General features: G+C 39.5%; 2 protein-coding genes across 4 annotated transcripts in view; one reads left to right on the top strand and one right to left on the bottom strand.

Annotated features, from left to right (window-relative positions):
• The first annotated feature begins 243 nt into the window (after positions 1–243).
• On the top strand, positions 244–24,248 carry LOC133556346 (leukocyte surface antigen CD53-like). Of its 3 annotated transcripts, none has more exons than XM_061906175.1 (8): positions 244–397; positions 998–1,065; positions 6,294–6,482; positions 7,783–7,857; positions 9,777–9,887; positions 14,951–15,058; positions 15,421–15,504; positions 22,893–23,038. In XM_061906175.1, exons 2-8 carry the CDS (start codon positions 1,003–1,005, stop codon positions 23,007–23,009), a joined length of 747 nt encoding a protein of 248 aa, XP_061762159.1. In that variant the 5' UTR covers positions 244–397; positions 998–1,002; the 3' UTR covers positions 23,010–23,038. The 3 variants fall into 3 exon arrangements, with proteins under 3 accessions (XP_061762159.1, XP_061762162.1, XP_061762160.1); XM_061906176.1 differs by lacking the exon at positions 22,893–23,038 and adding an exon at positions 24,054–24,248 and having other exon boundaries at positions 245–397; XM_061906178.1 differs by lacking the exon at positions 7,783–7,857.
• LOC133556345 (uncharacterized) overlaps positions 11,216–24,690 on the bottom strand; it is a 33,892-nt gene continuing 20,417 nt past the window's right edge. The window contains exon 3 of the mRNA XM_061906173.1: positions 11,216–12,120. The gene's annotated coding sequence lies outside the window, so the exon portion shown is untranslated. The remainder of the gene's footprint in view (positions 12,121–24,690) is intronic.

Below are 24,690 nucleotides of genomic sequence, written 5' to 3'. Positions count from 1 at the left end.
ACCAAAATATTAAATGTAAAAAATCCACAGGAGATTAAATATTTATTTTCTCCACTGTATATGTCACAATGATATTTCTGTAGATTGTTGTACATTTATTAATTTAATATATTTCGTAAGAACAGTGTCACTGTAATATTCCACCCGCATTCCAGTACAATTTTAATGATCAAATGTTTAAAATCACCCTTAATGGAAAAAAATGGGGATAGTCTCCTTAAATTCAGACTATTGGTGTACACTGCCTGTGTTGACAGAGACCCCACCCCCTCCTCCCTACCGTATTTCCCCTTTTCCCTATCAGTCTTAGTCAGCACCAGGGAATGTTCAGGACATGAAAATACTGCTCACTATCCTATATCTGATATTTGACACTGCTGGAAGCAGGAAGGTTAAGGTAAGTTTGATGGAGAGTTATTACCCAGATTTGACTGTATTTTATGAATCTGTTTAGGTAAGAGCATACCGTAGAACACATAAATAAAATACAGGTTAAGGTAACAGCATTCAACTTTTGAAGCTTTCTTGAAATTCAAAGTTGTAATTAATATTTGAATGTGAAGCGGTTTAATACGTCAATTTGTAAGTACACTTATTCCAATGGCTTTGGCATGCATGCAGATAGTTTGATCACTTTGTTTAGAAATTACCATTTTCTCACAGGGAGAGAAAAGAATAGAGAGTTCGTAACAAAAGATAGATTGGCGATGCAAAAATGAGGGTGGGACTTGGGGCATTAAAATAAATACATAAATAGGTAAATCAATATTTAACAATAATAAATAGTGGCTAAAAACAAGCTAATTTACAAAAATAAATGATCAAACCTCATCTAGTAAGCTGAAAAAAACATGTTCAAAAAACTTGGTTTGAAATGTTTACTTGGAGCCTTGATAGGTCACAAGTGCCCATAGTGAAAACACCTCAGTGTCACCATATCAAACACTATTGTAATGTAAACATTAAAGCGCCAAAAAGCAACGCCTTTGTTCTTCAGGAAGCATGGATCGCTCCTGTGTAAACTGCCTAAAAACTCTGATGATAGTTCTCAACTTACTGTGTTGGGTAAGTGCTTAAGTTTATAAATTGATCCTGGTAATATTTTTTATTAGGGCTGTCAAAGGTAACGCTTTAACTCACTGATGTCAAACTCAAGGCCCACGGGCCAGGTGTGGCCAGCCACTTCATTTTATTTGGCCCACGAAAGCCTGTTAATAAAATGTATCAATAAAGGACTGTAACTTTTCGCACTAAATGTATTATTTATTTTTATTTTGGGAGAAAAAAAAATATATGTACTCCATGTAATCACAAATTATGTTAACTTAAATATTGTCTATGTAAAAATATATTATCAAACATTCACATTTTTTTTTAAATAGTAATGATTTGAAAGCAAATTATCCATCAACTTGTGTAATGTAAAAGTAGCAATAGATTTCATGGGTAAAATTGTGAAATTTACTGTGGTTTTTACAGCACTGTTTTTCCATTTACAGTAATATACACTAAATTTTGAGGTGAAATGATTGCAAATTACGATATTTTTTCACATTTTAGTTTTTTGAAAATCTACTATTAAAATGTATTTAAAAAATGTGTAATAATAGTATTCACTGTTAGAAGCGGCCCTCTGGGGCCAAACATAACTGCGATGTGGCCCTCAGTGAAAACAACTTTGACACCTCTGCATTAACTTATGCGATTAATCATAAAACATTATCCAATTAATCATGTATAAACGTAGATTCATGATTTAATTTATTTTGTCTGTGCAAGTTCCCTTAACCACAATGTTCTCATGAAAAGCAGAGCATGTTGCTTTACGGTTTGTGATCAGAGGCCTCATGCAGGCTACTTCAACCCTTTACTAATACCCTCCTCCATTCACATCCCATCTCCCCGGATTGTAAATAACCTAATGTAAACAATCAAATGTATTTCTAATGTATATACTTGTTCTTATGCTATCTGAACTCACTATGTTCTCTGCTTGCTGTACATATCCTACTAAGTAAGACCTACTTGATGCAATTGTTGATGACTGAAGTACTGGTGTCAACCAAAGCTCCTCATCCCACCCCCCGGATTGTAAATGATGTAAATAAATCACTGTATATATTATGATGATTAACTTGTGTGATGACTGTATTATGCTGATAGTACATATTTGTACCATGAATTGATTAACGTGGACAGACAAACAAGTTGAAAAACTTATTCGGGTGTTACCATTTAAATAAATTAATAAATGGGTTGTACTTGTATAGCGCTTTTCTACCTTCAAGGTACTCAAAGCGCTTTGACACTACTTCCACATTTACCCATTCACACACTGATGGAGGGAGCTGCCATGCAAGGCGCTAACCCGCACCCATCAGGAGCAAGGGTGAAGTGTCTTGGTCAGGACACAACGAACGTGACGAGGTTGGTACTAGGTGGGGATTGAACCAGGGACCCTTGGGTTGCGCACGGCCACTCTTCCACTGCGCCATTTAGCGGTCAATTGTACGGAATATGTACTGAACTGTGCAATCTACTAATAAAAGTTTCAATCAATCAAGTTTTGTGTGGATTTCACACTAAAAATGGGTGTACTTTCAAATTCAGGAAATGGCATACGCAAGAAAAAATCTATGTGCATGGCCTATGCAGGCAATGGGACCGGAGGTAAAGTAGTCCTGCACCCAGTGTAAAAAGATAGTCGCTGCAATGATTTGTAAAACTTTAGAAGCGGTGGGTGTTTCTGACTATCTAAAATATAAAAATAATTTGTTTAACTGACGGCGTGGAGCAGTGGAAGAGTGGCCGTGCGCAACCCGAGGGTCCCTGGTTCAAGCCCCACCTAGTACCAACCTCGTCACATTCGTTGTGTCCTGAGCAAGACTCTAATTCACCCTTGCTCCTGATGGGTGCTGGTTAGCGCCTTGCATGGCAGCTCCCTCCATCAGTGTGTGAATGTGTGTTTGAATGGGTAAATGTGGAAGTAGTGTCAAAGCGCTTTGAGTACCTTGAAGGTAAAAAAGCGCTATACAAGTACAACCCATTAATCATTTATTTATAACTCACTATAAAATGTGTTCATATTAGCCTGCTCACAGACAGAGTACAGTTCAATGTAAAAATTATGTAATATTTTTTGCAATCTTTAAAATTCAAACATGCTCAGATGTCAAAGGATAGTTATTCGGGTGTTACCATTTAAATAAATAAAAAAAATTGACTCTTGTTTGATTACTGAATTTATTATTGCGACACAAGAGGGCTACTTTAGGTAGCAGCCACATGACACAAAATCTATTACGATCTGTTTTATCAAGTTCTTTTAATTTATGGGTGTCTTTCTAGTGTTTTTTGCGTTAACTTCCTGTTTTGCGGTCTTATTTTTGTTCCACTTCCTAATGTTGGCTATATTATTTTACAGTAGCTTTACTCTGCTTCTGAGCACTTCACTCCTCACCTGTGGGTTGTTGGTGTTAATTTTTCTCACCCAAAGTCAATGAACAGTATGCTATTTAACCCAATCTCCCTCAGTAGTTGATTGTGGGATCATTACATAAATTTGGTGTTTTATGGTATGTTGGAGGACTGCACATGGTGTATTGGCTTTTATACTTTTTTTCAATTTGGATTGTGCTTTGTTTTTTTTTGCTTGCCAATCCAGCTTGCCCCTTTTGTGATGCAAAGTTTTCCTTGTGTCTTTTTTTTTTATGTGCCTGACTTTTCCGCACTCTGCTTTGAACATTTGGCCATTGAACTATTTTTTTACTTGCATGCGGCCTGCCGCCTCCTGATTTTTGGGGTCACAACCTCCACTACAAAAAGCACCTTGTAACGAAGTCAGACTATTTCTCCACCATGTGCCGCAAACCCTGACTGGCCACGAAGCTGTGCTGGAGTCACAGGAACACATTGTGATAGCTATAGGTGGCAAAATGATCGCCAAGATGAATAATCAATGTTATGAATATGAAGCATTAAATGCATTAATGAAAAAGGGAATTGTGTCTGCGACTTGGCCGGGGTTTACCCCGCCTTTCGCCCGAATGCAGCTGAGATAGGCTCCAGCACCCCCGCGACCCCGAACGGGAAAATCGGTGGAAAATGGATGGATGAATATATATATATATATATATATATATATATATATATATATATATATATATATATATATATATATATATATATATATATATATATATATATATATATATATATATATATATGTTGCAGGTCCCAGGTAGCCAGGACAAGCAGTCAGATAATAACGTCCTGTTAAACAGGAGGACAAAGCACATAGAACGTTTCAGTTGTTCACAGACTGGCCGCTCTCATCAGAAATTATTAACAGAAATTACAGATCCACAAATCGCTTCATTTCCCATATCTTTTGTCACTTTGTATTATCATGTCAATGTATTTTACTTTATCTTCACCTCTAATTTCATCAGAACACTCAAACTATCATTAAACTGTTACTGTATCACTGGAGTTATAATTACCATAACAATACTGTATGTCTTTTTCCCATATATTTTCACATATCCACATCATCACTCCAAAACATATAATATAGTGCCCAATCAGACCTTATTTCACTGTCTTGTCTTTCTCAGGAATATTCACCTTTAACTTAATGCACTTTTTAGCAACATTCATTTAAGCACTTTACTTTTCTTCATTTTATTCTTCTTATAATAGCAGCTTTAAGTTACTGTACTTGAAATGTTCATTGACCATTCCTGAGAGCTTAACTAATGTAACCATGTCCAAACACAATAAAGTAGCATGTAAAACCTTTTTCAGAACACACAAATTATACAAAATATATTACAAAATCAATAAGAAAACTGGAGCTCTAATTTAGGAGTCTGAATTAGTATCAGAAGTTCCTATACAAACATTGCGCAATCATGTCGCCATTTTGTATGGATTACTGTGCACAGCACTGGATTCATTCACAAACACTAACTACACCTTGCAAACACTTTAGAATTAGGCTCCACCATCAGAACGTGTACTTAAAATTATAATGACCATATAGATATCATTCAGTGAGTTGATTCACCAGAACTAACCTGTTAAACAGGAGAAAAAAGCACATAGAGCGTTTCAGGTGTTCACAGACTGGCCGCTCTCATTAGAATCAATCAATCAATCAATCAATGTTTACTTATATAGCCCTAAATCACTAGTGTCTCAAAGGGCTGCACAAACCACCACGACATCCTCGGTAGGAAAACTCACACCCAGTGGGACATTGACAAGACACTTCCGGTCTGCAGGTGATAACATTCAATTAGGAAGAAACGCTCTACTGCCCCTTACTGACTAAGGTGAATATTGAAAAATGTGGAATGACAGCTCCAAAAACTAATTCAAACCACAAAATAAAATAAATAAATTAACACAAAAATGTGACCCATTTGTTCTGTGACTGCTATTCTGAATGTTGCTGTTTAGTATTGGAATTGCGGTTGTATTGTCAAGGTATTATTGTGTATAATTTTGTTGGATTGATTTAATAAAAAAAAAAATAAAAATAAAAATCCTGCTTTTATTTAACACTTTGACAGCAAAATGGCAACAATATCATCAATTTTTAAAATTATGTTTTTCATGAAAATATCTCCTGTCAACTGGTGTATGCAGATGTGGTTGACAGCTATGAACCCCAATCATTGTGTTCCGACATCAATATGGGACTCTCCTAAACTGGGTGGGGCTTCTGGGCTTCAGCTCAGGAAAACCCATGCATCAAGGTGGCCTCGCAGGCACCGCACATTTCCACGCTCATTTCACTCTTGATACCGCTCAAACTCTGCCGTGAAAAAGTGTGTACGCCAGGTTTATATGCGTAGGCAGGCTTAATACATGAGGCCTCTGGTCAATGCATACGTCAGTGCAAAGATGAGTGACCAGACTCCGACTGGTGACAAATTACACTCCAAAATACACACAAATTTACTGTAAAGTACATAAGATGTCATTTAAAACTGTTAGCAAGTTTTGAACAACAAAATGGCATGCATTCAATTAAAACATAAAACAAAAAATTCTACATGTCATTCTTCCAAAAATATTGTGTCTGTGTCAAAATACCGGGGCTTTTCTTAATGTTAATTTAAAATTTTGCACTCAAGTACTTTTACTGCGAACGATTAATCAAAACGTAAAAGTGTGATTAATCCTTTGACAGCACTAATTTATATCCACAATTTTGTCCAATCCATGAGTTAAATTCAAAGCCATGCTGTGACCAAATAACATGCCGTTTTGTGTCTGTACTGGAGCTCTGTGGCGCGTTTGTGGTCGCCTTTGGCATTTTCCAAGGAATGCATTCCAGGTTCGCCTCTCTCATCACAACCTTCTGGTCTATCTACCCGGCTAACACCCTGGTGGTCACTGGTACCATTGTCACCTGTGTGTGTTATTTGGGTGTGCTGGGAGCCATTAAAGAGAACCGCTGCATGCTTATCAGCGTGAGTATAAATTACAGTAATACATTTTTGAAATCACTTGAAGTGCTAAATATTTGTAACTAAAATGTCCATGTCCGTGCTTTGTGGGGATGAACAATCAGCATTCAGCTGAAGATGTTTGTAAAAACAGTTATGCCAGTAAAAAAAATAATTAATTGTCTCCCAATGTCTTTGTAGACATGCTAAAATTACTTTAGTGGGGCCCTATACAACATTTCTAACTTTTCAGACTGTTTAACGTGTTCAATGTACAGTGCATAACATGAAGCTTTCATATCATGAAGTTAATGTATTTTCATAATAAGTTATCCCAGGGTAAATTCTTACACATACCATTTCTAAATGGCGTCAATCGGGTACAAACACTTCACAAAATTTCCATGACATCCTGTGAATTTCTGATGTCACAACTGTAGGAAGCAGTAACCGGTACTCAGTAGGTTACCGTTTATCACTTTTTCTTATAGTCAGAATTTTTTTTTTCGGATGTAAGAATTGTATTACATGTCATGGGCTTCCGAAGGAAAACTATGTAAAAGCTTCATTATGCTATAGCGTACAGCGCTGGAAGTCATGCCCGATCGGCACCTCCGCATGCGTATGAGTCCAAGCAGTGCCAACATGTAAATGGGCATCGAAGGACTCTTTCAACTGAGTACACAAATTACACTAAATAATGCTATATCCAAAGTATGATTTATTAGGTATAGCTTCATGTCAAAATGTCGTAAAGCAAGTACTGCAAGGCATGCTGGGAGCGCTCTCGGATATTCCAGCAAAAAACAAAAAAAACAAAACAAGAATCAATAAATCATACATTTCATTGTTTTTATCGACTGTGCTGTCGCACCCTTAAAGCAGCAATGTTTTTTGAAGAAGCAAGAAAGAACCACAGTAGGTCGTTGCTATTTGCTCTTCCCACTCCACATGTGGAGTGGGAAAAGAAAGAAAGAAAGTACAGTCCGATGAGAGATTCTGAAATTATTCATCAAAAATATTGAGAGGGCGCGTTTCTATGCAGTGGTGGCAGAGTTTGGGAGTTGGGGCAAACCTTAAACCCCTGACCAATTCTAGCAGAGTACAAAAGGCTGCTGAATTTAAGTGTTTAGTCCAAGAAGAGAAGAACGCAGCGTTTCTCTGTATTTGCTCAGTATACAACTTATTAAAATAAACCTATGTAAGTGTCTCACTGGATCCATTACCATTTGAAAAGCTCTTGAAATGAGAAGGATAGGGCCCCTTTAGGAAATAATTCATAAACATTTTAAAACATTTAAATGTGATTGTTCCCCAATTGCAGTTTTTTATCCTGCTCTTCATTCTGATGTTGGTGGAGCTGGCCATGGCCTGTGTGTTCCTGGTCTACAGCAGAGTGGTACTATAGTTTTTGAAATTATGCCTGTGCAAACAGCCTGATTGTCGGCACAGTATACCCGTTTACAGATCACAGCGCATTTACTATTTTTCTTTTGTGGCAATAGATCATTATGTCATCATTCATATACCGTATTTTTCAGATCATAAGACGCACTTAAAATCCTTTCATTTTCATTTTCATTTAAAACCCTTTTCGCCTATTGAACGGAATTCTTTTGGTTGTGCTTACTGTTCAGTGTGACCAGTAGATGGCAGTCACACATAAGAGATTCGTGTAGACCGCAATATGACTCAAGTAAACAAAAACAAAATGTTATATGTTCCATTGAAAATATAGAACATTACACACGGCGCTCAAAATCTATCAAAATGTTTCAGTACAACTTTGGTAAGTTATGAAGCTGCACCGCTTGATGGATTGTACTGTGCTTTAACAAATGATAATTGTATAAGGTAAGACATACTATCTGTCGTTTTTGTTTCGCAATACTATGCAAAAGCCACTTTTCTTACCTTCTGGTTCCTGCTGCTCTGTATTTGGGATCTGCATAAATCCTGAAAAATTGGTCGCGTCCGCCTTTGTAGACTGTGCCGTATTTTCTTGATATGGGACATTCATCCTCTGCTGTTGTCATTTCTAATATAAAGTAGTGTAAAGTTCTTACTTATATCTGCCATGAAAGCGCTAAAACATACTGATGTAGTGAGTTTACATTATTCACCCAAGGAATTTTAGTAATTAGAGAGTTCCAGTCGAACAATTTTTCAAAAAGCGGCTTGAAAATGATCTGTAAAATATAATCTGTGCAACATTTTGACCAAATAACCACTGTTACATGTTATGGAGACCACAAGAAAGTGTTTTGAATGTAGAAGATATATATATATATATAATATATATATGGCCCTGCGCTGAGGTGGCGACTTGTCCAGGGTGTACAACGCTTTCCGCCCGATTGTAGCTGAGATAGGCACCAGCGCCCCCCATGACCGCAAAGGGATTAAGTGGTAGTAAATGTATGTATGTATGTATGTATGTATGTATGTATATATATATATATATATATATATATACATATATATATACTGTATATATATATATACTGTATATATATATATACTGGATGGATATATATATATATATATATATATACATATATATATATATATATATATATATATATATACATGTCTATATATATATATATATATATATATATACATATATAGACATGTATATATATATATATATATACATATATAGACATGTATATATATATATATATATATATATATATATATATATACATGTATATATAGATATATATATATATATATATACATATATATATATATATATATATATATATATATATATATATATACATATATATATATATATATATATATATATATATATGCAGTATATGACCCCTTTAATGCGCCCCATAATCTGGTGCGGTTTTTGTACGAAAATAGACCTGACTCAATCCGCTCATCTGCATTACGCCTTATAATCCGGTGCGTCCTATGGTCCGTAAAATATGGTACATTTGAAATCTTCTTGTAGTCAGACAATATTTTCGGTAAATTAGATGGAATTTTTACCTGACATGTTTCGACTGTCATCAGCAGTCTTCTTCAGAAGGGTCACCTGATCATTGTGACGTGTTGCCTATCAGCTGTTCTTATAGGCAAAGGTTGCTTGGTTGGCCACACATATAGAAACAGGCAACATCTCACAGTGGTCAGGTGACCCTTCTGAAGACTGCAGATGACAGTCAAAACATGCCGGGATGAAAATGCCATCTAATATACCGAAAATGTTGTCTCACTACAAAAACATTTGAAAAGTATTAAGTAGCAATGTGTCTATACTGTGTTATTGTTGACAATAGTTTCCTGTCTACATTGCAGATTGACACATACTTTGAGAGCGACCTAATGCAAAGTTTGCAGGTCTACAAACAATCCGGTCCAGAGGAAAACCAGATCATTAAAGATGATTTTGATTCTGTCCAGCACCTGGTAAATACTGTTCATCCTCTCACTTAGATACAAATTTATTACTGCAGTGTTTGTCCTGTATTCTGTACACGTTCGTCATTATTGTCTTTATCCGTATTTCATATACTCTTATCATAACTCCTATTGTTTAAACTTTATTATTACTCATATTGTGAATTGTCATACTGTGCAAATGCAATCTTCTGATGCTCCTTAATGTAACTTGTTAGCCATGTACAAAACAAATATCCCATGCGACCATTCTGATGTTCAAGGGGAACTGCACTTATTTAGAATTTTTGCTACTGATGTGTATTTCTGGGCTTGTCACCCTTGTCCAGACAGAAGGGTGACATGGCAGTGTGGCTGGATCAAAAGAGACGTCAGAGATGCTTTACTGAACCAAAAGTTGCTTTATTACAAGTGAGCGTCATTATACAGGACTGCAGTTCCTGGAAGAGGTCAGGTCAAAAATGAGGCACTCCTAACTTGGAGAATCCAAACCAAAAGCTTTTATATTTCTACCTCCTGTCTGTGTGTGGGTGCTGGGTCAGGATAGCGCATCCTGATCATAAAGTGGATGTTTGTGTGTAAGTGACGGAAAAACAACAGATGCTGGTCGTAACTTAGATGTTGACATTAAGCTAAACACGTAGTCTCTTTTGACGGATTTGGCCATCACCTTTGCATACCGAGGTCCAATCTTATTGCCTTTTTTTCCGCGAGAACTAATCAAATCCGCACACTAATGTCAACACTAAAGGACCCTATGTTATCATGTGCCCTAACTGAAATGTCTACCATTGCCTACCTACTGGTGGTTTGATTTCTCCAAAATGAATATAAACATTCACCATATGCAAAACATAATATTAATTAATTAATTCACTTCACTATTGTTTGCAATCATGAGAGACAAGAAGAGAATGCAGATAATGGGAGCAATCAATTCTACCTCTAAATCACTTTTAAAATTAATGAAAAAAAACATCCCCAATGCTACATTAACTACAATAACCTGTATGATAACCAAACTGCAGCCACATTGTTATTGTAAGAGCAAACACTGAGGAACTCTTATTCTAGTGTACTAACACATTGACGTGCTTCGGTATTAGCCGTAAAACCTAATTAAGGTAGGACATAATCTAGCCTCTACATCAGCACGAAACAAGTTGGAGTTTGTAATGCACAACACAATGCGATAAGACACTAATCTGTACTAACTGAAAAACATAAACAATCATGTTGCAGTATTTGTAGAGTATTAGCCCACATTTTGCCACGATGCAGAAATGGCAGGAAACCATGATTTTAATGTCCAAAAAATTCAGGGAAAATACAAACCAGAAACCAGGAAACAGGCAAACTTCAGACAGCACCCAGGAACCAGGAAACAGGAAGACTGATGGCCGCCTGTGCGTCAGGCCAGCTGGAGACGCTGGCAAAGCCGTGGGACGGCCCGTCAGAGACGAAGAAGCTGGCAGTGCCGTGGGGCGGCCCGCCAGAGACGAGGAAGCTGGCGATGCGGTCGGACGGTCCGCCAGAAATGAGGAAGCTGATGTCGTTGGCGTGGTCGAAGCCAGAGACGAGGAAGCTGGCGACGCCGTAGGACAGTTCGCCAGAGACGAGGAAGCTGATGTCGTTGGCGTGGGCGGAACCAACGACGAGGAAGACAATGTCCTCTGCGTGGGTGGAGCCAGCGACGAGGAAGACGATGTCGTCTGGGTCATGGGCGGAGCCAGAGGATCAGGCGACTCGTCTGACGGCATGGGCGGAGCCTAAGGAGCAGGCAGCACGTCTGCCGGCGTGGGCGGAGCCTGAGGATCAGGCAACACGTCTGCCCGCATGGGCGGAGCCTGAGGAGCAGGCAGGATGTCTGCCGGCGTGGGCGGAGCCTGAGGAGCAGGCAGCACGTCAGCGGGCGTGGGAGGGCTCACTGGGGTTGATGATGCCATCTGTAGGCCCACCGGGGTGGATGGCGGCAACTGCGGCAGATCCACTGGAGTTAGAAGTAGCTGTGCCTCCCCAGCTACACAGCTACTCATAGCCCTCCCTCAAAGGACGGATCCAAGACGTCCCCAAAGAAGCCCACAGACGACAGGGATGGGTGGGAGGGAGCTTTAAAGTAGGCAAAAGTTCTCCTCCATTCGGCCATCAGCGCCAGTATCCTGTTAAGCCTCTCCGCCATAAAAATGTCTGCGGGGTTCGTATTTGGCTGGAGTATTCTGTCAAGAAGTGGTGGTGATGAACCCTAAGATGCAGAAATGGCAGGCTCGGTGCAGGAAACATTTTAATGTCTAAAAAATGCAGGGAAAACGCGAACCAGAAACCAGCAAACAGGAACAAGAAAACAGGAAACCAGGAACCAAGGAGAACAGGAGACAGCAAACAGTCTAAAGCACTCAGCATACAGGAACAGCTCACAGTCCGCAGCATACAGCTAGTAATACTCCAGCACTGACTGAAGGGAGAGGCAGGTATAAATTGGATCCTGATTGGCAATTGAAAACAGGTGTGCCAAACTGGCAATCAGGTACAGGTGAGGGAAACAAGCACTCAGGGAGAATTGCAGGAAAAGGAACTATAATAAGAGTGCTGATAGGAAATAAAAAAAACACAGAGAAAAAAACAAAAATTAACCAAACTGTCAGTGACAAGCCTGACACATTTAATGTTTGTTTGTACACAGCTAGATACATGCATGATGTGCTGTGTGTATCATGACCAATATTAAGTGTGATTCACTCGATGGACAGTTGTGTGTTTGTTCCAGCTGGCCGTGGATGTTGCCCGGATCATATTTTGTTTAGTTAAGGACAGTGACGTGCGGTGAACTAAACACTAGGTGAGGCATACATACTTTTTGTTCTACATAAATTCATATGTGCAGCTCTAGTCATTGTTGATTTAGGTTGCACATTAGAGTTACAGGAAAAAAAAAAGGGAGTAATTCGCTTTCATAAAAACATTATCTTAATGATATTATGATATGATAAATGGGTCCAAAAACTATTTGATAAAGTTGTTATTAAATACTTTTTGGTCCCATTTGCTTTTAACAAAATGAATCAAGTATTGTGAGTGTATATTACCTTTCTGTATTTTTATCTGAAGCAGCAATTGCTATCCTCCATGAAAACGTACTTTGTATGATCGCATTAATTTTGTCTTAAAGTCCAGTTTAGAGAAGTATTTAATCTTGGATACAGTATATAATCCTCCATATTGGCAGAAACATTCATTTAATTCAAATTCATTCCAAGAAATTAAACAATATTTTTGCATGTCACAAAAAACGCCCATAAACGCTGGCTTACACTAATAAAAATGCCACGTTTGCTATACAGTTAAAAAAAAAAGAAAATAAAAAAATACTGGCTTCCGCTGGAGAGACCTGTGTCTGCTAGCTTGAGCGCCCCCACTTCTCCCAGTGTGGTGAGTCAGCGTACTGCTGAGGCATTGAACTGGAAGTTGACCATATATCGCCCCCTACCTTGAGGCAGAGGTACTTGGTGCCTCAAGACCTGCCTTTTCCACGTGGCAACAAGCATGCACCCCCTCGCACGCACGCCCAATACCCATTGTGTGTAGCCGTGGAGGCACCGCCTGTGTCTGCCTCACTTCTCATCTGCTGCATGGTTTTGATCAGGAAACTTGGATTTTCCGCAATTTTGACCATGAAAATGATCAAAATATACAGGAACCACACCAAAATCACATAGAAAGCATAAACCAAAAGAGAAATAGTATTATTATTTTTTTTTTATTACTTCGTTTTGGAACATCTCCTGGTTAAGCCACCTGGAGGCAGGTGAGGCACTGCCTCACTTGCCTCCCCTGACAGCACGTCACTGGTTAAAGACCCCCTTAGTTCTGTGTTAGCACCCCTGGTTTGTTTTTTCTTGGTTGCCATTGGTGCTGATTATTTTCACCTGCCTCTGACTAGTGTTCGGGACGCTCACCAGAGAGCTATTTATTCCTGCTTTTCGCAACACTCAGCCTTGCTGTCTCCTGTTATGGCGGGGTCCCATATTATAGCACGGATCGTTTCCCCAAGATGCAGATGGAACTCTGGAGGCAGTGCGCAGGTAAGACAATGATTTATTGTTCATAAATCAGGCAAAATCCAAAACACAGGACACCGTGCCGATAGCACAGGTAGCTATGGAAAAGCGAAGGGGAAAGCTTAGCATTGGAAACGAGCAAACAAATGGCAAAGCTTAATTCAGGAATCAAACAGTAAACACATGTAACTTGTTGCATGGAGCAAACAAGATAGCCAGACTGAGTGTGGCAAAAAGCAGGAATAAATAGATAAAGAAATATGATTAGTGCCTGGGAGCAGGTGAGCATTCTGAACACTAACCAGAGGCAGGTGAATATAATCAGCACCCATGGCAAACAAGAAAACACACACCCAGGGGTGCTGAAACAGAACTAAGGGAGTCTTTAACTAAACAAAACATGATCCCAGCAACAGATCATGACACAGTCTGCTCCAACGTCCCACTCATCTTCACGATCACTTCTAGAAGCGGTAGTTAATCCTTTGTTAATTCAGCTTGAAAAAAATAATGTTGTGAATGCTCATTTTTCCCAAAAAGGTTGTCTTGTTTTTAACCAAGTCTGCCAAGATTAGAACACACACAAGCGTTTTGTATCCGGCAGTAGAAACACACAGTTGTTGCTAGAAGTCGGACGTGTGTTGCTCTGGAAACAGAAATCAATGCGAGGAAGAAGTCAGATTAAAAGGATCAAAATAAGGTAAATATTGAACATGTTATATATTGTTATGAACGTGTCTGTTACGACATAGACTCGCAGTGTGTTTACTACATAACATCGATGGTGGGTTTTGAAGTTGTCTTTGAAATCTTTGAAGGCTACAACGGTGACTCCCATCTTCCAAGCGTTTTTTTTGAATCTTTAAACTCGTAATAAAAAAAATTATGTGCGTTCTTGTCTCTCATAAAAATTGTGAATGATAGGCAAAATTCCAAAAAAATAGAGTAGTTCCCCTTAAAAATGTTAAAACATAGCAGTTCCCTTTCCTAAAATCTTTGTTTTTTTTCTCTGTTCAGTTTAGGTGTTGTGGAGTTCATGGGGAGGCAGATTGGCTGGGTAACGCACCCATTTCCTGTTGTAGTCGGGATCCTTGCACCTCAACCCTTCATGGCAACTGGCAAGAGGTTAACCATCCCTCCATTCATTTTGTACCGCTTATGCGTTCTTGTTCACAGTAAAACTATCCTGCTAACTTTGAATAAAATGCAGACGTCCCCATTGGACTTGTTGCCAGTCAGTCGAATGACACATAGCCTATAGAAAAAAAAGCACTGACACTTCACGCCTGTAAGCCAACACTGACTGCACTCAAAGTTGTTTTTTTTAATACTCTCACTCAGGTATTAGTGTGTTAAAGAATGTTGTTGTTGTTTTGTGTGCTCCAGATCTTTGACTCAATCCACACTTTACTGTGTAAACAAGAACAGGCCTTAGTAATACATTAATCTCTTGGTGTCAAGGAATTCATGTTTTTGTCTTTTTTTAGGGTTGTCTCTATAAACTCAGGGACTGGTTTGCAGGAAACTACCGTAGCACGGGGGCAGGCGTTGTAACGGTGTTTATCATACAGGTAAAGCAAATTTCAGGTTGTTTTTCACAACTAAGAGTTACAATATAAAGGTAAAAGTGAAAGTCAACTTTATTTTTAGTGTGTGTGCATTTTTAAAACCAATTAAAGACAGCAAGGTTGTAAACAGAAGAGCAAATGTAGGTTTAAATTTAGGTAAAGTGAATGTGAGAAAATGGACGTACATAGTGAGGGTCTAGGGCTATTTTCTGCTCTCAGCAACATTTTCATTGGCCCTGAGCATGTTCCAAAGATAAAATTATTTCATTATTAACTAGCAAAGCACTTGTAGAGGGCAGACCTCCCAATAGTGAAGAATGCTTTTTAAAAATCCCTTAATCCAGAGAGTAATCTGGATCACCCCAAAATCTAATTACTTGTTCCTCATCCTATTCCTGACACTTCTTTTGAATGTAATCCAGATCTGTCCATACATTTTTGATCGGCTGCATCGTTGTCAGGACCTACAAACCATGTTTCCATATGAGTTGGAAAAATTGTGTTAGATGTAAATATAAACGGAAAATTATGATTTGCAAATCATTTTCAACCCATATTCAGTTGAATATGCTACAAGACAACATATTTGATGTTCAAAATGATAAACATTTTTTTTTGCAAACAATCATTAACTTTAGAATTTGATGCCAGCAACACGTGACAAAGAAGTTGGGAAAGGTGGCAATAAATACTGATGAAGTTGAGGAATGCTCATCAAACACTTATTTGGAACATCCCACAGGTGTGCAGGCTAATTGGGAACAGATGGGTGCCATGATTGGGTGTAAAAACAGTTTCCCAAAAAATGCTCAGTCTTTCACAAGAAAGGATGGGGCGAGGTACACCCCTGATGAGCATCGTGCGTTGCGGTGGAGATGTAGTCAAACTCTCATGAGACACACTTTGCCTTTGGTCTTATAGATATATTTATTGTATCGGCAGCATCGTAAATGTGCTGCCGCTAGACACACAGATTGAACTCATGACCCCGGAACAGGAAACATAGGTGTCAGGTAACACAGAGGTAAACACTGTCCTCTAACGGACACAATGAGTAAGGGCGTACGACAGTACAACACTTAACACCCCCACTCGCTCTTAGCTTATTGTGGTACATTAATTTTCATAGAAAATAAAACAACAACAACACATTTTGGCACGCAATATGCTTTTCTTGCACTCTAAGTGCCAAAAAAATACTTAGCAAACTTCTTCAGTTTTAGCTTAGTGGCTGGTTTTGTCATCAAGTCAGCATCATGTTGTCAGTAGAACAATAATCCAAACATATTCTCCCACTGTTCACAGTTTCACGAATGAAATTATATTTTATATCAATATGTTTGCACCTTTGTCGGTTTACTGGATTTCTAGCTAGTGCTATAGCTCCCTGGTTGTCATCGTAAACCTTGGTTTGTGCATACTGACACTTATAAATACCCTTGAGTAACTGTTGTAAATACATACACTCCTGTATGGCTGACGCTAAGGCCATGTATTCTGCCTCGCAGGTAGACAGTGCAACAGTTGGTTGCTTTTGACTTTTCCATGAAATTAGTGCACTTTTCTCACTTAAACTGGCACAGTACCCTGTGGTGCTACGTCTGTCTGTGACCTCAGATGCCCAGTCAGCATCGCTGTGGACTATTAGACCAAGTTCACCTGTGTCATCCCTTTTAAAACATAACCCACGGTCTGTTGTACCTTTAAGATACCTGAAAACATGCTTTACAGTGTTCCAATGTTCCTCACTTGGCTCAGCAAAATGCTGGGAAAGTTTACTGACCACATAACTTAAATCTGGTCTAGTGCAAGTAGCCAAATAGATCAAACTTCCCACTGCCTCTCGATAGATCTTTGGTTCTTCCATTTTTACAGCATTTTCTGTGTACTCGAGTTTTGACTCGCATGGGGTCTCTCTGGCCTTACAATCTTGCATCCCAAATCTGGAGAGGATTTTGTTTACATACTTGTGTTGTGACTTGGTCCTCTGACTGTTTAAAATCAATCCCTAGAAAATTGTTTAACTTCCCCAGGTCTTTCATTTTAAATCTCTCAGTGAGAATCACTTTGACATTTTTCACAACCTCCTCATTGTTAGCAGCAATTATCAGATCATCAACCCACACAATCAAAATCACTTTTTCATTTTCTGTTTCCCTTGTGTATTGGCAGTTATCAGCAAGATTTTGATCAAAACCGTTTTCAGTGAGATATGCATGCAACAGAGAATTCCAGTTTCGACCTGACTGCTTGAGACCATATAAGGACTTCTCTAATTTGCATACTAGCTTCTCTCCTGTTTTTGACTTTTTCTCATAACCTTCAGTTTGTTCGAGATAAATCTCACAGTCAATTGGTGCGTGTAGGTATGCGGTTTTCACATCCATTTGATGTAAAACTAGATCTTCCTGCACTGCTTTTTGCATGATTACTCTGACTGTTGTCATGTCAGCAGTAGGCGAGAATGTTTCCTCATAATCGATGCCTTGTTTCTGGCTATAACCTTTTGCAACAAATCTTGCTTTACACTTATCTGACCCATCTGTATTACTCTTGAGTGTATACACCCATCTACCCCCCCTGCCTTTTTGCCTGGTGGTAACTGAGTGATTTTGAATGTATCATTCTCTTTTAGTGACTGCATTTCGTCATTCATTGCATTTATCCATTGCTGTGACCTGGTTGATCGTATGGCATCCTGGTAATTTTGTGGTATGTCGCAAACTGCTCTATAACACGAGTCTACACTAGTTACCAGCATGTCTGCTGTGTCTTCCATGTCATATTCCTGTAGGCGCACAGGCCTTCTCCTAACTCTAGGTGGGTTCTTTCTTTCCCGACCCCCAGCGCTAGACTGTTCACCTTCAATCTCTGTAATAGAAACATCCTCTTTAACACTTTGACCCGATGCGTTTCCCATTTTTTCATCATTATTTTCCTCACTGTCAAGGAACCTGGGGTTTACCTCTCTGTCCTGATACTCAGTGTGTGGCCCATGTGTTTGTGTTTCTTTTTCGTTGACTGTCTTGTTTGTAAATTTCACTAGCCTGTGTTTTTGGACCGTTTCTATGTCTGGATAATACACAAGATAAGCTGGGCTGTTCTTGTCGTACCCGATAAAACGACCCTGCTCACATCTAGGATCTAACTTCCCTTTCTCCTGCGTGTATGCAAAACACACCGTTCCAAATTTTTGAAGTTTGGACATGTCTGGCCTCTTGCCTGTGAGCATCTCATAAGGTGTTTTCTTTGTGCGTTTACTGTAACATCTATTTCGCACATAGGCAACTGTCTGTACAGCATAATTCCACATTTTGTCTGGTAGTTCACTGTCAAAAAGCATACACCTGCCCATCTCATAGAGGGTTCTCCAACTTCTCTCTGCCGTGCCATTTTGGTGCGGCGAATAGGGTGCAGATGTCTCGTGCTTAATCTTATTTTTGGTTAGCAATGCTCTGAATTCCTTGCTCGTAAATTCAGTACCATTATCCGAACGTAGACATTTAACTTCCCCAAAAGGGACAAAGTCTGCTAAGAACCTTTCTGTAGCGTGTACTGCATCACTTTTGCATTTGAGAAAATATAAAGTCATAGCACCTGAATAGTCATCCGTAAAGGATTGTGCATATTTGTGACCTTCTAAGCTTTGGGTTCTCATAGGACCGGCTAAATCTGTATGTACCAGTTGTAGGTGCTCTGTAGCCTTTCTGTCTGGTTCTTTATTTCTTGTCTGTGTGAATTTACCCTTTGCACATATTTCACACAGCTGTGTTGGCCTGCCCGCACTCCCTCTGATTTTCATACCTCTTACCACCCCCATTAATTTTTGTACATCCTCATAATTGCAGTGACCCAATATCTCATGCCAGGTTTGCATGTCGTGGCACATATTGCATTTATCCACATTTTTCTGAACAGTTGGTAAATAAAATAGATTACCACTCTCATAGATGTCAAACCTGTCCCCTTTCTTGGTGATCATGTGGCTATCTCCCTTCTTGAATGTCACTGTCGCCCCACCGTTTGTTGCCCTTGCCACTGAGAAGATGTCGTGTGGGTAGGTTGGTATATACAATGCATCTTGCAGCTGCGCTCTTTGTTGGCGTCCTTCATTGTCTAGTAGATAGATCAGCGCCGTCCCTCTGCGTTGCGCCATCCCACTGCACTTGGTCCCATCCGCCAGCTCGATAGAATGGGTGTCGGGCTGAAATGTGTTGTCAAAGCTCTTGAACTTGGCGATGTCGTTCACAATATGGGATGTCGCGCCGGCGTCCATCATTATCCCTTTCTTCTTGACATTGACAGATGGCCTCTCGTCTGTTGCATGCTTGGCCATGAAACATTGATCCTCTTGGTTGATGTCCTCCTTTTCTTCTGCAACTTTTCTGGCTCCGTCTTTTCCCTTTTTCCTGCATAGAGACTCTGCGTGTGTGTTACTCTTGCAATGACTGCACCACACTTTCTTGGTACACCTGTTTCTGATATGTCCTTTTTCTCCACATTTGTAACATGTCAGAGTGGCTTCCCCTTCCTTCCAGTGTGTGCCTTGTTTGCTTTGCTTTGTGTTAGTCTTCATCACACTGTCTGCAGGTCCGGTTGTCCTCATCTTCTCAGACTCTTCATAAACCCTCAGTCTTCTCTTGAAGTCTTTGAATATCACGTTGTCCTCATTTTGTGTAACGTGGACAGCAAGTGGTCTGAATGAGTCTGGCAGTCCATTCAAAATGGTGGCCACAAGCAGCCCGTCACTCATGTTCTCTCCTGCATCATGAAGAGCTGAAATTATATTCTCAGCCCTTATCATCAGTCACAGTCTCATTACCTTCCATTTTTATGGTGGTCAATGAAGTGTACAGGTTTAGAATCCTGGGCTTGCTCTTTCCAGAATAATGTACTCTTAATAATTTCAAGGCTTTCCTTCCATCATCGGCGGCGTCATGTCTTATCAATGATAGGCTCTTATCATCTAGTGCGTTCACTAGTTGAGCATAACAATTGGCATTCTTCGCTGGATCTGCCGCTATGGCAGCCTCGCCAGTGGGCTCTCTCAAAATGGTGTCTTTTAGCTTCATGATGTGTAAACGGCTGAGGAATCTTGTTTCCCATAAATCATACTTATTTTCTGTTCCATCGAAGACAATCTGCAGTTGTAGCATTCCTGCTCCGGCCATTTTCACTTGTATTCTTTTTATAGTTTGCTATCTCCAAAATGTTGCTCAGGCTGTGGCTTGTAGAGTCCTCAATTTTCGCGGGGTTTCTCGGCGCCATCTTTATCCGAGCTCGCCTAGTAGCTTCTCCTGGCTAACAGTTCTTCTTACTTCTGTTACCTTGTTGTTGCTCTAGACTTGCGTTACTGGGCCCATAACCTGATGAGCATCGTGCGTTGCGGTGGAGATGTAGTCAAACTCTCATGAGACACACTTTGTCTTTGGTCTTGTAGATATATTTATTGTATCGGCAGCATCGTAAATGTGCTGACGCAAGACACACAGATTGAACTCATGACCCCGGAACAGGAAACATAGGTGTCAGGTAACACAGAGGTAAACACTGCCCTCTAACGGACACAATGAGTAAGGGCGTACAACAGTACAACACTTAACAACCCCTTTGTCCACAACTGCGTGAGCAAATAGTCAAACAGTTTAAGAACAACGTTTCTCAAAGTGCAATGGCAAGAGATTCAGGGATTTCAACATCTACGGTCCATAATATCATCAAAACGTTCAGAAAATTTGCAGAAATCACTCCACGTAAGCGGTATGGCCGGAAACCAACATTGAATGACCGTGACCTTCGATCCCTCAGACGGCACTGTATCAAAAACCAACATCAATCTCCAGAGGATTTCACCACATGGGCTCAGGAACACTGTCACTAAATACAGTTCGTCGCTACATCTGTAAGGGCAAGTTAAAGCTCTACTATGCAAAGCGAAAGCCATTTATCAACAACATCCACAAACGCCGCCGGCTTCTCTGGGCCCGAGATCATCTAAGATGGACTGATGCAAAGTGGAAAAGTGTGCTGTGGTCTGACGAGTCCACATTTCAAATTGTTTTTGGAAATATTTGACATCATGTCATCCGGACCAAAGGGGAAGCGAACCATCCAGACTGTTATCGGCGCAAAGTTCAAAAGCCAGTATCTGTGATGGTATGGGGGTGCATTAGTGCCAAAGGCATGGGTAACTTACACATCTGTGAAGGCACCATTAATGCTGAAAGGTACATACAAGTTTTGGAACAACATATGCTGCCATCTAAGCGCCGTCTTTTTCATGGACGCCCCTGCTTATTTCAGCAAGACAATGCCAAGCCACATTCAACACCTGTTACAACAGCGTGGCTTCATAAAAAAAGAGTGCGGGTACTTTCCTGGCCCGCCTGCAGTCCAGACCTGTCTCCCATCGAAAATGTGTGGCGCATTATGAAGGGTAAACTACAACAGCGGAGACCCCGGACTGTTGAATGACTGAAGCTCTACATAAAACAAGAATGGGAAAGAATTCCACTTTCAAAGCTTCAACAATTAGTTTCCTCACTTCCCAAACGTCTATTGAGTGTTGTTAAAAGAAAGGGTGATGAAACACAGTGGTGAACATGCCCTTTCCCAACTACTTTGGCACGTGTTGCAGCCATGAAATTCTAAAGTTAATTATTATTTGAAAAAAAATAAATAAAGTTTATTAGTTTGAACATCAAATATGTTTTCTTTATAGTACATTCAATTGAATATGGATTGAAAAGGATTTGTAAATCATTGTATTCCGTTGATATTTACATCTAACACAATTTCCCAACTTATATGGAAACAGGGTTTGTCGTTCTATAGCGGAAACAAATAAACAAAGTGAACCCTCTCGTCAGTTATCCACTCTCCTTGTCTCTGTGGGTGGGGGCGGGCCGCTAGCATACACACAGAGAGAACTGCAGTTTAGCAAAGTAAACATCATCCTTCCATCCATTCATTTTCTACCACTTGTCCCTCTCGGGAAGATTACATAAAAAACATTTTCTCAAAAGTCTATAGGATTTATACAAACCCCAAAACCAGTGAAGTTGGCAAGTTGTGTAAATCATAAATGAAAACAGAACATAATGATTTGCATATCCTTTTCAACCTATATTAAATTGAATAGACTGCAAAGACAAGATACTTAACGTTCAAACTGGAAAAAAAATTTTGTGTGCAAATATTTGATGTTTCCCTCTTACACACATGTAAGAGGGATGTGTACTATGGCTATGAGTTGTTGTTTTTTTCCCTTGGCCTCAGTCTGCACCCCCACTCCAGGGCCCGGGCTAAGACCGATTTTTTAAATTTTATTTTAATCTTCTATTCTTCCCCCCCCCCCCTCTTGTTTACCTGTATGTCATCTTTTTTGTAAGGGGGCGCTGGAAGCCGGCAGACCCGTCAGCGATCCTGTTCTGTCTCCCTTTAATGTTTGTCTGATCTTGAATGGGATTGTGCTGAAAATTGTAATTTTTCTGAAGGAACTCTCCTGACGGAATAAATAAAGTACTATCTAATCTAATCTAATCTAATCTAATCTAATATTAGCTCATTTGGAATATCATGCCTGTAACATGTTTTAAAAAAGCCTGCACAAGTGGCAAAAAAGACAGAGAAAGTTGAGGAATGCCCATCAAACACTTATTTAAAACATCTCACAGGTGAACAGGCTATTTGCGAACAGGTGGGTGCCATGATTGGGTATAAAAGCAGCTTCTATGGAACGCTCAGTCATTCGCAAACAAGGATGGGGTGAGGGTCACCACTTTGTGAACAAATGCATGAGCAAATTGTCGAACAGTTTCAGAACAATATTTCTCAACGAGCTATTGCAAAGAATTTAAGAATTTCACCATCTACAGTCCATATTATCATCAAAAGGTTCAGAGAATCTGGAGAAATCTCTGCACGTAACATTGAATGCCTCAGACGAAAGTGCACCCAAAACCGACATCAGCATGTAAAGGATATCACCACATGGGCTCAGGAACACTTAAAAAAAAACCTGTCAGTAACTACAGTTCATCACTACATCTGTAAGTGTAAGTTAAAACTCTACTATGCAAAGTAAAAGCCATTAATCAACAACACCCAGAATCGTCGCCGGATCCACTTTGAATATAAGTTGAAAAGGATTTGCAAATCATTGTATTCTGTTTTTATTTACGAATTACACAACGTGCCAAATTCACTTGTTTTGGGTCTTGTAAATTGCATGTTCCTTTTCCCATTTGAGACATTTGCTGAACATTTTATCATAACTTTTTTTTTTATATTGCTAACTAACTAACTAACTAACTAACTAACTAACTAACTAACTAACTAACTAACCGGAAGACACACCTCAATGAATGCATAACCTCCTGAAGTAGGTAATAAGAGATATTAGATTAACAGTAATTTATTCATAATTGATTCAATTTATTTACTAAGAAACAATTTCAGTCTACGCAGAAGTGTTCAGCTGTGGTAATATCCTCAATGGATTGTTTTAATATAATCTGATTATGTATTTTTTGTGTTTCTTTTGTTTGCAGTTCACTTGTCTGTGCTTCACCGTCCCTTTGTTTAGCCACTTCTGTCGAAATGAACTGGGATACTTGTAAAAGAAGACCCAATATAAAGAATGACCGTCTAGATAACTTCGCAGTTTGTTGAAATTGTCCAAGCATGTCCATAATAGTAGACATTGTGTCTGCTGCACAATAAATAGATCTGGGTTCAAATCTCAATTGGAGCATCACTGTATGGAGTTTGCATCTTGCATTGATTTTCTTCAGGTATTTGAACTTCCTCCCAAACACCAAGTTAGACTAAATGGCGACTCTAAATAGTCCATATGTGCCAATGATTGTTTTTCTGGCCCTTCGATTGACTGGCGACCAGTTGATGGTGTGCCCTGCCTCACACCCGAAGTAAGCTTGGATAGGCTCAAATTCACCCATAAGTGACCTTATTGAGGATGTATAGTATCAAATATGCTTCGGTGTCAATATTTTCATAACAACTCAAACTAGGTGGTTCATAACGTGCAAGACTTGGGCAAGATTTTCCTTCATTCCCCTGGCATTTGTGCCTTGAGATGTGTCATCATTTATACCAGACCTGTGCAAAATACGGCAAAATAAGCTTTTCCATCCGGCCCGCCGGATGTGCTATATCATTTTTTAGACC

Source organism: Nerophis ophidion, linkage group LG07 (genome assembly GCF_033978795.1).
Source record: "Nerophis ophidion isolate RoL-2023_Sa linkage group LG07, RoL_Noph_v1.0, whole genome shotgun sequence".
In the NCBI taxonomy this organism is placed as follows: domain Eukaryota; kingdom Metazoa; phylum Chordata; class Actinopteri; order Syngnathiformes; family Syngnathidae; genus Nerophis; species Nerophis ophidion.
Note: the sequence above shows the minus strand (reverse complement) of the source record. Positions and strands in the feature narration are given on the sequence as shown.

Excerpts from the sequence above, each read along its gene's own strand:
- LOC133556346 (XM_061906175.1), top strand. The coding sequence starts at position 1,003 with ATGGATCGCTCCTGTGTAAACTGCCTAAAAACTCTGATGATAGTTCTC. Across the intron at positions 1,066-6,293 it reads TTCTCAACTTACTGTGTTGG|CTCTGTGGCGCGTTTGTGGT; the intron begins GTAAGTGCTTAA and ends TCTGTACTGGAG. Across the intron at positions 6,483-7,782 it reads ACCGCTGCATGCTTATCAGC|TTTTTTATCCTGCTCTTCAT; the intron begins GTGAGTATAAAT and ends CCCCAATTGCAG.